Here is a 14,507-nt window from a genome sequence, read left to right as displayed (position 1 = left end):
TTTTTTCCACTAATACAAATTTATTTTATATTTAATGAATTATAATATATTTTATTAATAATTAAATATAAATTAAATAAAATACTTAAATTAAGTATGAAAATTTTAAAATTTATATTAATATAAAAAATTTATTTCCTTTTATATATGACAATTAGGGGATATTATTAAAAAAGAAACTGTACTTTGAATATAGTTAAATTATTTTGTTTTATTGCTTGGCTCTTGGAAAATCACCTACGGGCTACTATATCCATAAGTGCATCTGCAATGTAACCATATGGGCATGCGTGAGGTTAAAGATGATGATCCTCTTTTGCAGAAGCCATTTAATAGCAGCATCACCATCACCATCGTTCATATCAATCAATGGCTTCAAAGATAAGTTTAGAGTCCTTATCTAACCGACAGCTCCCCCGATGTTGGCTATCCAAGCATAAAGCTACTTTCTTCCCGTCTTTATGTGTCAGAACTCCTTAAACATCTGCGGTACGATTTATAAATATTTTAAAATATAAAAATTAAAATATAACTTGTCCAATTAAAATGAAAGTTATATAATTTCAATTATTTTTAATAGGATAAACTTAGATTATTGTTTTCGAGTTAGAGTTTATCCAATAACATATGTTCACCTTTAATATTAGTATGCTACATTTAATAATATTTTTTATTATGTAAATTAAGAAAATTGACTCTCACCGAAAACAGTACTGATCGTAATTGTAACAATATCGAAGTTTTGTCTTTTCCAAAATATTTTTATCTCATGTTTTGAAAATGAAATAAATTATTTATTTTTAATTTTTATTATAAAATTAAATCATTCAACTTTCTCCTTTGTTTTGAAAGAAACAAAACGATCATCATGTTTTCCACCGTCTGTAAGGAGTTGATTGATTTTATCATGACTGTTTTTGTTCCTATCTCGAGGTTGTTATTCAAAGCAAGGTTAGTCTCATACGGATAGAATGTGATTCGATGGAGGTCGTTTCTCTTTGTTATCAATCTTTTTAATTGAATTCATTCGATGTCTTTTATTAGTGAGATTAGAGATTTGGTTAAGTATATTAGTTTTAGCCATATTGAGAAAGGTCGATTAAAATATTGATTCAAAAACAGAAAATAATTTTGAATAGTCTTTTCTTGTTTTTAATAAAACTTTCTTTTTTTTACGTTTTTTTTTTTCCCTTAACTTGGATACTGCTGGATCATAGTATACAAGATTTGTAATCAAGTTTTGTTCTAATTTTTGAACTTTTTAGTCTTATTTATTAAAAAAAAAGTAACTTTTATTATCAAATAAATTTTAATTAAAGTTAAATTTTAAATTTAACATTAAAAAATAAGAAAATAAATTTAAAACTTAAAATTAATTGTAATTTCTAAAAAAAAAACTAATAATTGTATCCAACAAAACGAGCGTTCGCTTTTAATATATAAATTGATTATGTGGACCCTGATTTGTTGATTTCTCCTACGCTTGTAACTACTAGAAAACGAAACTAATTTTCAGATATTTGTAGGGTCGCTAGTTAAAGAATTCTATCATATTCATTACAAAGAAATATTTTCTCTGTATAAAGATAAAATTCAACATAATTATATATAATACGTTTTAGGCCAAAATTTATGTAGAAAATATTTCCGTTGTCAAATCTAAGAGTGGGTCATCAATCTAAGGTATGAGAGGACTCTGGTCTACTCCTTTTTATGTGCAATTGATTGAATATAGAGTCGTGGCTGACTTAGAAGGTAGAAAACGTGTAGAGAATGGAAGTTGATTGTGAAATGTGACGAAGGTCATGTGCTGTGACATGTGAATATTGTATGTGTGAGGACGAGAGAATATGTATTGGATGGAAATTGATGTGTACGGTGATGTGTAAATGAATGTAGGCTACGTGTCGTGAACTGATAAATGATTTATATACTTGATCTTACATTATAATTCATGAATGATAATTAAGAGTTTTAAGCTATTCATTGAAAAAATTTACTATTATTAATTTCATTTTATTCATATTTCAAGAAAAAGGATCAAGAAGTGAAAGTTTTAAAAGATATTAGGAATTGAAGCACACAAAGAACCAGAAATATACACGGAAAAGTACACACCCATGTATATGAGTGTGTATCCAGAATTTGCAAAAATTTATTATTTGAAATTAAATTTAAGGTGTTACAATTTTGGTATCAGAGCAGGTTATCCAACCGGACTGGGGTATCGAGCTGAGACGTCCAAGGTTAAGTGTTGATTGTTTTGTCTGTCTGAATTATAAATGTATTGATTGATCTGATATGCTGCGATGTGACTGCTGATTTGTGATTAGCTTAGCTTAAGCATGCCTGATAGAGGTAGAGGATCTAAAAGTACTAATGATCCCATGGAATACATAGCTCAAATGCTGGAGGCTCTAGTACACAATTAAGGTGGAGAGCCAACTAAATACCAAGGATTGTCTGCCTTCGCTAGGCACAATCCTCCGAAGTTTGAGGGAGGGTTCAATCCAGAAGGAGCCCAAAGATGGGGTGGCTGATATAGAGAAAGTCTTTAATGCCATAGGGTGTCGTGAGGAGCACAAGGTGGCCTATGCCACTTACTTGTTGTGTGGTGAAGCAGAAGACTGGTGGAGGTTTGCCGGTCAGACTCTGCCACAAGAAGGTGGCTACATCCAGTGGGAGACCTTCAAGTCAATCTTCCTAGGAATTACTTCTCCCGGGACCAGAAATAGCAGAAGGCTATAGAGTTCCTTGAGCTGAAGCAAGGAAACATGACTGTGGGGGAATATGCTGCGAAATTTCACAAGCTAATGAAGTATTGGCCTCATTACCAGCATAGGGATGAAGAGTAAGATTTGTGTTATCAGTTTGAGAACGGATTGATGCCGGACATTCGAGCTGCAGTCAGTGTATTTCAACTAATGGACTTTCCCACTCTGGTGAGCAAGAGTAGGATTTTTGAAGCTAACACAAAGGGGAAGACAGTGGACACTAGGAGAACTGGCCCAGTGAGACATGACAGAAGATCCCTGAAGTTCTCAAAGGGGCCGTATTCAGGCTCGAACAGTTCTCAATCCCGAGAGAGATCATCTCAAGAGAAGAGCAGTGGGAGTGGCTAGGGATCGGGTTCTTTCAGAGGACCGCTCAAGTGCTTCAGGATTGTAGGGCTACACATGGTGAAGGACTGTCTACAGCCGAAGATTACTTGCAACAACTGTGGGAAGTCGGGGTACACTGCTAATGTGTGTTGGACTGCCAAGAGGAGCGGCAGTGCAAGTACAGCTCAGAGGCCTGAATCGAGGGGAAGCGCGGGGCCGAGTACGGGGTAGAAGCCGAGTGTTCTTGAAAGGGTCTTTGCTATGACTGGGGCAAAGGCTTCACAAATTGAGGAGCTGATCCGAGGTAAATGCATACTTAAAGGCAGATTATTTGATGTGTTGTTTGATTTGGGTGCTACGCACTCTTTTATATCGGTGGATTGTGTGAAGAGTCTGGGTCTATATGTGACCGAACTGTTGTGCAATGTTGTGGTGACTACCCTTACGGGTAAGCCAGTTATAACGTCATGGGTGTGTCTGGGTGTCTGATAATGATACATGGCAGGGAGTTTGAGGTGAACTTAATTTGTTTACCTCTTTCTCAATTGGATGTGATTCTGGGAATGGATTGACTTGCTGCCAACCATGTGCTGCTGGACTATAGGGAGAAGACTTTGATCTTCGGTAAGACAATGGCAGAGGTTCCAAGGCTTACGAGCCAGGGGGCGTCGAAGAACACTGTAAACGCCAAGGCTTTTATGGTTATATTCTCAATAGAGGCCGAAAGCGTGGTGGAGTCGGAGTATATTCCGGTAGTAAGGGACTTCTTGAAAATTTTCCCCAAAGATGTTTTTGAGTTACCAACCGAGAGGGAGATAGAGTTTACCATTGATCTCATTCCAGGGGCAAGCCCAATCTCTGTGGCACCTTATAGGATTTCACCTGTGGAGTTGGCGGAGGTCAAGAAATAAGTGGAAGACTTGCTGCAGAAACAGTTTGTAAGAATGAGCGTGTCACCATGGGGAGCACCAGTGCTCTTGGTGCAAAAGAAAGACGGAAGCATGAGGATGTGTGTAGATTACCGGTAACTGAATAAAATAACGGTCAAGAACAAGTATCCTCTTCCGAGGATTGATGATTTGATGGATCAGTTGAGGGGAGCCGCAGTATTCTCGAAGATTGATTTAAGATCAGGATACCATCCGATCAGGGTGAAGAATAAGGACGTACCTAAGACGGCGTTCAAGACGCGGTATAGTCACTATGAGTACTTGGTTATGCCGTTTGGGGTGACCAAAGCGCCTGCGGTGTTCATGGATTACATGAACAGGATCTTCCACTAGTTTTTGGATAAGTTTGTGGTGGTGTTCATTGACGACATTCTAATTTATTCATAGATTCAGGAAGAACACGTCGAGCACTTGAGGATTGTTCTGCAAATTCTGAGGGAGAGACAGCTATATGCGAAATTCTCTAATGGCCGACAGAGATCCAATTTCTGGAACATGTAGTGTCGAGGGAAGGAATCGCGGTAGACCCTGCCAAGGTGGAAGCAGTGGCTGAATGGCCGAGACCGACAAACGTAACTGAGGTTCGTAGTTTTCTGGGACTAGCAGGTTATTACAGAAAGTTCATTGAAGGATTTTCTAAGATAGCTTTGCCCTTAGCGAAGCTGACCCGCAAGGGAAAAGAGTTCAAGTGGACCAAAGAGTGTGAAGCTAGTTTCCTGGAGTTGAAAATAAGGTTGACTTCGGTGCCGATATTAGCTCTACCCGACCCGGAGCGGAAATTTGACGTGTTTTGTGATGCGTTCGGGCATGGACTTGGTTATGTTCTGATGCAAGACAGGCGAGTGGTCACCTATGTCTCAAGACAGTTATGCTCGCACGAAGTCAACTACCTCACTCATGACTTGGAGTTAGTTGCAATGGTTTTTGCTCTTAAAGTATGGAGGCATTACCTGTGTGGAGCGAGGTTTGAAGTGTTCAGTGACCACAAGAGCTTGAAGTACCTGTTTGACCAGAGGGAATTGAATATGCGGCAGAGGAGATGAATGGAATTCCTCAAGGACTACGACTTCACATTGTCTTACCACCCTGGCAAGGCAAATGTGGTAGCCGATGCGTTAAGCCAAAAATCATTGTACATGGCAGCAATGATGGTGAAAGAAATGGAGTTAATTGAAGAATTTCGGGACATGAATTTGGCCATGAAGGTGAGGCCAGGGAGTTTATATCTCGGAGCGACAACGATTCACAACGACTTTTTGATATACGTCAGAGATGCTCAACAGGGAGATACCTTCCTGCAAGATATGATGAGACAGAAAAATGAGGGGAAGGACTTAGAGTTCAACTGTGATGAGAACGGGTTGATTAAGTTTTGGAACCGAGTGTGCATTCCTCAAGTAGATGAGCTGAGACAAATGGTGCTTGAGGAAGCGCATAAGAGCAGGACGAGTTTTCACTCCGGTGCAACTAAAATGTATCAGAAATTCCGGAAGAGTTTTTGGTAGAATGGTATGAAGAGAGACGTGGCTGAATATGTAGCTAAATGCCTAACTTGCCAGAAGGCGAAGGTAGAACACCAGCGTCCAAACCAAATGATCATATGAAAACCTTTACACATTTTATTAACACAATAACAATCAAAATTTAGAAACCTTTAGAATTCAATCAAAATGTGTTAATTTTCTCATACTACTTAATTAACTCTAATTTTCTAAATTGACTCATACATTTCAATCGAATAATGATGAATCAACAATTTCTCAAATAAAGTTAGAACGAATACTTTCATTTCATGAAATTAAATAAATTAGAGAAGAGAATAAAAACTTAAATTGAGAATAAACGTTGCAAATCATTCTCAAGAGTGTTGTGGTTCCTTGATTCTTGAATTAGATAACAAAACTACTCCTCTGTAGGTGGAAGTGTACAAAAATCCAAAGTTAAATGAATAGGAAAAAAGATACAAACAGAAGAAAAATTAAAAATAAAAATAAATATGTCAATATGTGTTTGTTCTTCTTTCTCTCTTCTTTTAATAGGTTTAAAATTTAAAATAGAAGATAATCAAAGTGCTAAAAATCACAATCCTAATGAAAAGTAATTTTATCAAAAATTCAAAAACAAGATTGCACCAAATTTAAAATTTAAAAAATACTATAATATAAAGAAAGAGATATCATAAATGATAATCACCTAATTTTTTAGAATAGATTTGTAACTTGTTCCATTATTTTAACCCAAAATTTGCATTTGTTGAGCTTCGTTCTCTGAAGATGAATTAAATTCATGGATATTAACTTTCAAATGCCACTAAAATGAGTCTAATTGAATATTTGTAGACCGAAATATAGTCCAAACAATGCATGATTGTTAGAATCCTTATTTTCCTTCTTTTCTTTTGGTTTAGACTCAAAATTGAGTCTGAACATTAAGATGCAGCCTCTAATTTCTTTATTAGAGTTGTAGATTCATTTCTTAACTTTCTTACAAAATAAGAATAATATTAAAATAATATTTAAGTCCAAATTATAATTCAAATATTAAACTATAAAAATATATATTATGCTAAAATAATTAAATTAATACCTAACTAAGATAATTTTCATGTTGCAAACAATTTGTTACTATCTATTAATTTAATAACTTAGATCTTATATACAAAATTTAATGGAAATTAAAAAATTATTTGATATTTTATTTATATATACCTCAAAATTAATGAAATATAAATAGAATTATTTCTGATTTTAATTCTATGTTTTCTCATGACAGAAATACTCTCAGCTATTTACAAAGACAAGTCTCTTATTAGCCGTAAATTGGACGCCTCCTCCTCCCAACCATGTGAAGCTCATTGTGGATGCTACAGTTTTTAGGAGTTCTGGTGGTGCTGCCTATGGCGAACTTGTGTGAGATAGTAGAGGGAATTTGCTGCTAGGATTTAGCAAGAGAATTAGTCCTTGTTCACCTTTGGAAGCTAAACTTTGGGTTCTCTATTTTGGCATTCAACTGATTGTGAGGAAAGGTTTTCACTGGGTTTAGATTGAGAGTGACTATAAACAAGCTATTCACCTCATTCAAGAGGTCCAGCTTCATTCCCATCCACTGTTTAAGCTGACACAAGACATTATGAGTAGTCTTCACCCTATCAACTGTATCAAACTTAAATATATTTGTAGAGAAAATAATTCTTGTGCTGAAAGTCTAGCTAAAGCTAGTTTGGAGGAGTATTTGTATTCTTCATAATTTGAATCAGCCCCTCATAGTCTTCTCCCCTTTTTTTGTATAAATTCCCTTGGTATAGGGTTCCCTAGAAACTATCTGTAGTTTGGGCTTTTAGCCCCTCTTTTTAGCAAAATAAATTAATGAAATATATACTTTTAAAATTGATGAAAATAAATACTATTTAATAACAATTTTACAAATATTTAATTTGCATTTTTAGATGCACGAATCCGCGGGCGCGGACGTAGATGCAGAACTAAAATCTAACAACCTGCATCACAATAAAGGCACAACTTCTCCTCCCCTCCCCCAGTAAATGAGAAAACTGCATTTAAACTTTGTGATTCCATCTGTTTCATTAATATTTGCTTTCTTGACCAAAATTTGCGTTTCTTTACACCAGATGCAGAAATATGATTGCTCTTTAAACCGTAATTTTATTAATGGTTTTTTATAAAGACGTATAAGAGCACATTGTAAAAACATACACTCTTAATATATATATAAAAAAAATAAACTATTTTAGAGAGTTCTCGTTATAAAATTCTAACAGCATTTTTTTACATATTCAATCCTTCTAACTTCTTATCAATATATAATTTAATGCATTAAGAATATTAAATACTATAACTTCTAATAAAAAATTAATTATTAATTTTAAGAAATATTCTTATGAGTGTAAGAAATTCTTCAATCCATTTACATGGCAATTTCATGATGCACTGAGGCTTGAGCAATACAAATCAAAGGATTAGAAGTCTATTCATATATATATATATATATATATATATATACACAGACGAATTTAGCCCTGACCCAAAGCCATAATTTAATTTTAATATAATCCAATGGACCATAGGCAAGCAAACCATAAGTTCAATTATTTTAATTATTCCATTCATATATTATATTCATGGTTAAAGTGGAAACTTGCATATTATAATTGTCAACTTCGGGTTAATGTGCTTCCACGTACTGGTGAAGATTTGGCAAATCAAAGAACAATTCAGAGACTATATATATATAAAGTACGTGCTGCACAAAATTAAACTATAAACATTCAAAAAGCATAAATATTAAAATATCCATTAACGATGAGCATTAAACATATGATTTGACACGCTTCAAGCCATCACCAACACTCGTATCTAAATTTATTCCATACAAACGAAGGATCAACAAGATACACATCGATCCTTCGACCCTTATTCTTCATGTCAAACTTCACACCGATTATACATATAAGCCAAACCAACTATTTCTTATTTGATATAGCTTTTCATAGATTTGGAGCTATGCCTTGAGAAGATGAGCATCGATATCTTTAGTGCATTTGTGGAGATATTCTATGTACCCATACGGAGGATCAACACTGTCACTGATCCTCTCATATTCAACGGTCCATTTGATAATAGCACCGCCATGATTCGCATCAAGAGCTTGAAAAATGAGCTTAAAGCTCTTAAATTGATGATCAATATCTCCATCGAAGAGCTTGTATACGACTGTTTTAGTCTGTTCATCAACGGATTCAATTCTCTCTTGACATGTTGTAACCTTACCATCTGTGGGTCACAAGCAATCAAGACCAGCAACAAAAACTTTGTACAAGTGTGATAGCATTTATATAATTTAATACATAGATAACATTGAATATTATAATTTTGAATTTTTTTTAAATTCTTGTTATATGTCCTTGAATAAGTATTAAAAAAATTAAAAAAAAAGTACTAATCAATATCTTTACATTGATTTAAAAAAATAAAAAATAAATATTTTATTAAGACTAATGTTAATATATTTCTAGGATAATTTTTGATAAAAAAAATTATTGATTCATCAACAAGTATTCTAACGACATTAAAAAAAAAAAACGTTCATCAATGTCCTTAGTTAAAAAAGTAAAAATACTTTTTAAAAAAAAATAATAAATACACATCTCCACAGAACTTTCAATATGGTTTAACATATCTTTGAACATAAAAAAAAATCCTTTCAATGCTCTAAAAACACTTACTTGACAAGATCCGTAAACAAATAGACCTTACCAAAAACTGCGAATACATTTTTAAAACCCATAAACTTTTTTCTCATAAATTTTCAATTGCTATACAAAATTTTTATTAAGTTCAAAATATAAGAACACAATATAGACTTATAAAAAAGAAAGAAAAAGAATTAAACATTTCCGTTTGCATACTAATTTAGTCAGAAACTGAATTACCTATGATATAAGTCCAGTGTTTGATGCTTTCATTGTGATGCCAGTCTTCACCCCGATGCAGCTTGGTTCCATGCACTCTATCAGTAAGGTTTTGAACATGGTGGAGCTGAGCTGCAAAGAGGTTGAACCACTTTGCAGCGGTTGCGTGAACCCCAATTTCAGTGGTAATTTTACCAGCGAGTGACATGATGAACAAGAAAGAAACAAATACTAGAAACAAGAACTGGACAATTAAGGATGCGAGAGATGGGAATGAGTACTCAACAATGTAAGACTTATATAGATCATTGCATACCCACTCCTGCCAACTAATTAATTCGACTATGGGGTCCATTTCATACCCCTCCCAAATATTCAATTACCTAATCATTTTTCATTTTGATTTCCAGATTTGGCAATTGAAGTTTCTTACTCCATCTTTAACTTTTAATCTCTACAGTTTACATTAATTTTTTATTCCTAACTTTTAACTTTTAACTTTTAATCTTTATAATTTTTTATTTTTGTCTCATTACCAGTAATGCATGTGTCAAATAATAGTGTCGCTTGAACTAATGTCTAGTATGTTAAAAATATCAAAACCTAAATAGAATAAAATTACAGATTTGAAAATCAAGACAAGCTAAAATTATAAGTACCATTCTGTATGAGACAAAAAAAAAGTACCATTATTTTAAACTTACTAAATGACTAGTGCGGTGCCCATGTATTGCATGGGTTTAATACACTTAAACTACATATATATATATATATATATAATTTATTCAAAATAATGTATCATGTTTTAGCATCAACAATCAACATTATTTTTACAATATATAAACTTTGCTAAATAATAATTTTTTTATTTATCACAGTTATATTTTTCTTATTATATTTTAATATATAAAAATTAAGATAATGTTGTTTTATTGTACACAATAATTTAATGTTTTATGATATAGATAAAAAAATGTTTACAGTAGATAAATTTTTACTCAAACTAAATCATCATTATCTTAGTTTTATAATAATAATGATAATGACAACAACATAAATAATAACTTATATTTATATTATTAATTAAGTTCTTATATTTGAATAAAAATATTTTTAAAAATTATTCTATTTTAATCAAGTCTCAATTTTGTATGGAACACTTTTTATTTGTTAATTTTAATTTTCTTCTTTTTTTTTTCCCTTTAAAGTTAAAGATCACATTGTTTCCCTAAATGGCAAAAGCCTGATTTTTGCTGGTGACTTGTAGATTTGACTAGTCGGAGAGAATTTATACCATCTGACTTTCAACTGTGGATACCGTTCACTGCTCATAAAATTACACCCACTACCAACAAAACTGTTCAATCACGGACACTGCCCAATTTCCAATGTTCATACGAGTTTGCTGTGCATCAAATCGAAGAGTCTTGGTAAATGTTCAAACTAAAGAGTTAATTAAGATTTTTTATTTAAAATTATGTTGAAAATATATTAAAATGTTTTTAATTAAAATTTTAATTTTTAAATAATATTCTTATTTATCAATTAATATTAAATTAAAATAAAATGGAATGAGGAATAATGAATAAGAATTTTAAATAATGATCAAAACGCCCAATATTTAATTCACATCGTATTCACGATCTTCTCAGTTCTAACTTAAATATAAGAAAAAATTGATTACGAAATAGACATTTTTCCAGCCAAAGAAATAAAAAAAAGGATATTCAAATTTTTATGTTTATGATTTCTGTGATTGCATTCTTTTATTATTTTAATATGTAACCTCTATAAATAGTAGTTTTAATTTTTTTAATTTTAAAATTCATTATTTAATATGTGATACTTAATATAAAATGTAATTTCGAATAAATGCATTTTCTGTCCTCAGGAAGTATTGAAAGCAACCCCAAAAACTAATAAATCTTACATAATAGTTTGTTGCACAAGTTTCCTTTGTATTAAAATAGGCATAAACGATGACAACGCATTCTGTAAGACTTTTCATGAACATATTTTAGATGCAGTTTTCTATTGTGTAATAACAGATTCTACACATCATTCTGAATGATAAAGAAAAATATTATATATCATTCCAAGCTGTATTAATTACACCACTGGAATAGAGTATTAGTTGGATCAGAATCTCTGCTCCATAAGATCTGATCTGCGTTGTATTGAAATATGAATACGAATATGATTAAGAAATTTGGATTTGCTTCTCGTCACTACCCATTTTGATATTCAGCTGACAAATTTTGAATAGAAAAATATCATTCTCATTCAAACCTGTTCTCGTATCTGATTATGTATCGTTTTATATCATATAATATATATTTGTAAGTCTTCCTTTTTAATCATAAAGAAAGTACTCTTCAAAATTTTTCATAAGAAATAAAATTAAATATTTTTTTAATTCTAATTATAAAAAATATATAATATATCTAAGGTGTATTAAATGTTGAATTTATTAATTTATTTTATATCATTCTTTTATTATTAAATATACATTTACGAGTATGAATGGAAATAGATTAAATTAGATTAAATTTTGGAACCGAGTGTGCATTCCTCAACTCCAATAAAATGGATTAAATTTTATGATTTAAAATTTTATTTATTTTAAAATTTAATTTATTCAATATAATATTATATTATAATTTATATAAAATTATTTAATATATTATTATAAATTTTATGAATTGTAAAGACTAGATTCCTAGTGAAACCTATTTTCATATATATTTATAAAGCAATAATTATATTATTTATATAATTTAATATTGTAGGTATTTTTAAAATAAAATTTAAATTTATGAAAAATATAATTAAGTTAATTATTTTTTTATTTTTAATGATTTGATTTTTTGTTTTGTTTAAATAAAACTAGAAGGAGTATTGAATACATGGATTTAAAATTGGTAAACACAGGAAACACAATATAATCTCTAACGACTAAAATATTTCAAAATAAATAGAATTTCTAATAATTAAATATTATAAGATAAAACTAATGGAATTGTTTAATAAACAAAATATTACTTTTAAAAGCTAATTTATAAAAATTAGTCCAAATAGCATTAATTCAATTTATTAGAAGCTATTATAAATATTTTTTTATTCTTACTTTTAACCTTTTAAATAATTTATATTTACGCAACATATCCTTAACTATTTTAGTAGTCAGTTAACAGATCTTTAGCTGTAAAACTAAATTTTTCCAAAAACTCTAATTAAATCATTTAATTATAAATTATAAACTTTCATATCGTATAATATTGTACATTTCTTTATAAGTATATGTTTTCTTTATTGCCAGGAGTTTAATAAATTTCCTTTTTTAGCTCGTAAGAAAAACTAATTCCTTATTTTGTACTGACAAATCTCTCTTCGTTTATTAGTTAAACTGTTAAAAGTTGAGGTCTGTTAAACATAAAAGAAATTTGTAAATGTAGTATTTGATACAAATTAAATATATAATATGATGGATCAATAAAAGGGTTGGGTCTTTGAATAATTAATTTATTTTCATGATTATAGATTTATATTTATTTTTATGTTATTAGTAATAATTTTTTTATTAAATTTGTATTTATAACTTTTTTAACGTATTTTTAAATATATACAGATATTATTTGTTCTAGATCAATTTTTTTGGTTGAATTGCGGGTGTATTTGAATTTTTTATATTATTAAATAACAGAAAATAGTTATATTAAAGAGATAGAATAAAAATTGGTCATAATTAATTATAAGATTTTATTAGATATTTGTAGTGCTAATTTGTCAATAAAGTTGTTCTATATATATATATATATATATATAACATTTTGCATTGAATGAAAAACTGATATAGATATGATTAGTATAGTATTTAAAGATATTTTAAATTAATTACACAGTTGATTTAAAAAATACATGCTTTTTGCATAAATTATGGTAAAACTAGTTTGAAAAGTAAAAAAAATATCTACGAGGTGATATTTTAGACGATTAAGGTGTAAATCGATATAGAATCTTTTGAATATTAATTTTTATCTCTCGTTTATGTCTCCATTCTCACCATTATTTCCAAAATGGATAACAACATACAATTAATCAGACAAATGACATGGATAACCAAAGAACAGTTATGTAATTATCGTTCCTAAACAAACACATCTGTAAACGACATAAACTAAAGGTTAAACCGTTGATAATAGAGGTTGGAGAATCCCTCTTATACGATGCAATGAAAGTTACTCACAGGCTGAAGGTCCCACCAAGTAGCGGATTAACTTGCCATTTATTTTAATTCTAAATATGTTGTTCCTATTTTAGATGTACAATGTAAGTGTTTTTTTTTTTTTTAAGATTTATAAGATACTTTCTAATACACTCTTTGTAATTGATTAAATTTTATTGAAAATTAAAAAAAATATAATAAAGATACGTTAATTTAAGAGTGAAAAAAAATGAGATATTAGATTATTTTTGACAATTTATTAAATGACTCATATAAATTATGACTTCATTTTAATTATAAAATTTAATGGAATAGTTATTAATTTTAAAAGATAGAATTATTAGAAATATAATTATAAATTTAAATAAAAAAAAGTACATTCTTCTCTTTTTAGACATATAGAAGAGCAATTATCGTATAAGGAAGGACGTTAATAAAAAAAAGACACATACTTCTTAATTTGTCTGCATAGAAAAGAACTAAAAGGAGAAGAAAGAGTTTAAGAAAATTTTAAGAGGTATAAATTCTAAACATATATCAAGGCTACATATTCAAGTAAGTTTTCTTAACATTTTAATTATGTGATATCTATAAAATTTAAGATTATATGACTGATAATTTTCAAAATAAAAAATATAAACAAAAATTTCAACTAACTTTAAATTTACATAATTTTGATAGTTTTTAATAAATTTTAATTAATAACAGGATATGTTACAAAAATATATATTCAAAAATACGTTGTTATCATTACTTTTTTTTATTATTAGAGAATATGAATAAAACTATTAGCATACTCTTTG

General features: G+C 30.1%; 1 protein-coding gene across 1 annotated transcript; it reads right to left on the bottom strand.

Moving 5' to 3' along the window:
* Positions 1–8,339: 8,339 nt before the first annotated feature.
* Positions 8,340–9,742, bottom strand: LOC113865696 (MLP-like protein 43). The gene is made up of 2 exons (XM_027500416.1): positions 9,501–9,742; positions 8,340–8,841 (listed from the first exon to the last, which is right to left on the bottom strand). Exons 1-2 carry the CDS (start codon positions 9,685–9,687, stop codon positions 8,570–8,572), a joined length of 459 nt encoding a protein of 152 aa, XP_027356217.1. The 5' UTR covers positions 9,688–9,742; the 3' UTR covers positions 8,340–8,569.
* Between the last annotated feature and the right edge of the window lie 4,765 nt (positions 9,743–14,507).

Source organism: Abrus precatorius, unplaced genomic scaffold, assembly GCF_003935025.1.
Source record: "Abrus precatorius isolate BTA unplaced genomic scaffold, Abrus_2018 Scaffold4, whole genome shotgun sequence".
In the NCBI taxonomy this organism is placed as follows: Eukaryota; Viridiplantae; Streptophyta; class Magnoliopsida; order Fabales; family Fabaceae; genus Abrus; species Abrus precatorius.
The sequence above is the reverse complement of the archived record's forward strand: the minus strand, read 5'-3'. Positions and strand labels throughout refer to the sequence as shown.

Bases quoted from the DNA above. Each gene is read 5' to 3' on its own strand.
- LOC113865696 (XM_027500416.1), bottom strand. From the start codon at position 9,687: ATGTCACTCGCTGGTAAAATTACCACTGAAATTGGGGTTCACGCAACC. The intron at 8,842-9,500 runs GTAATTCAGTTT...TGTGACCCACAG, and splicing joins ACACTGGACTTATATCATAG to ATGGTAAGGTTACAACATGT.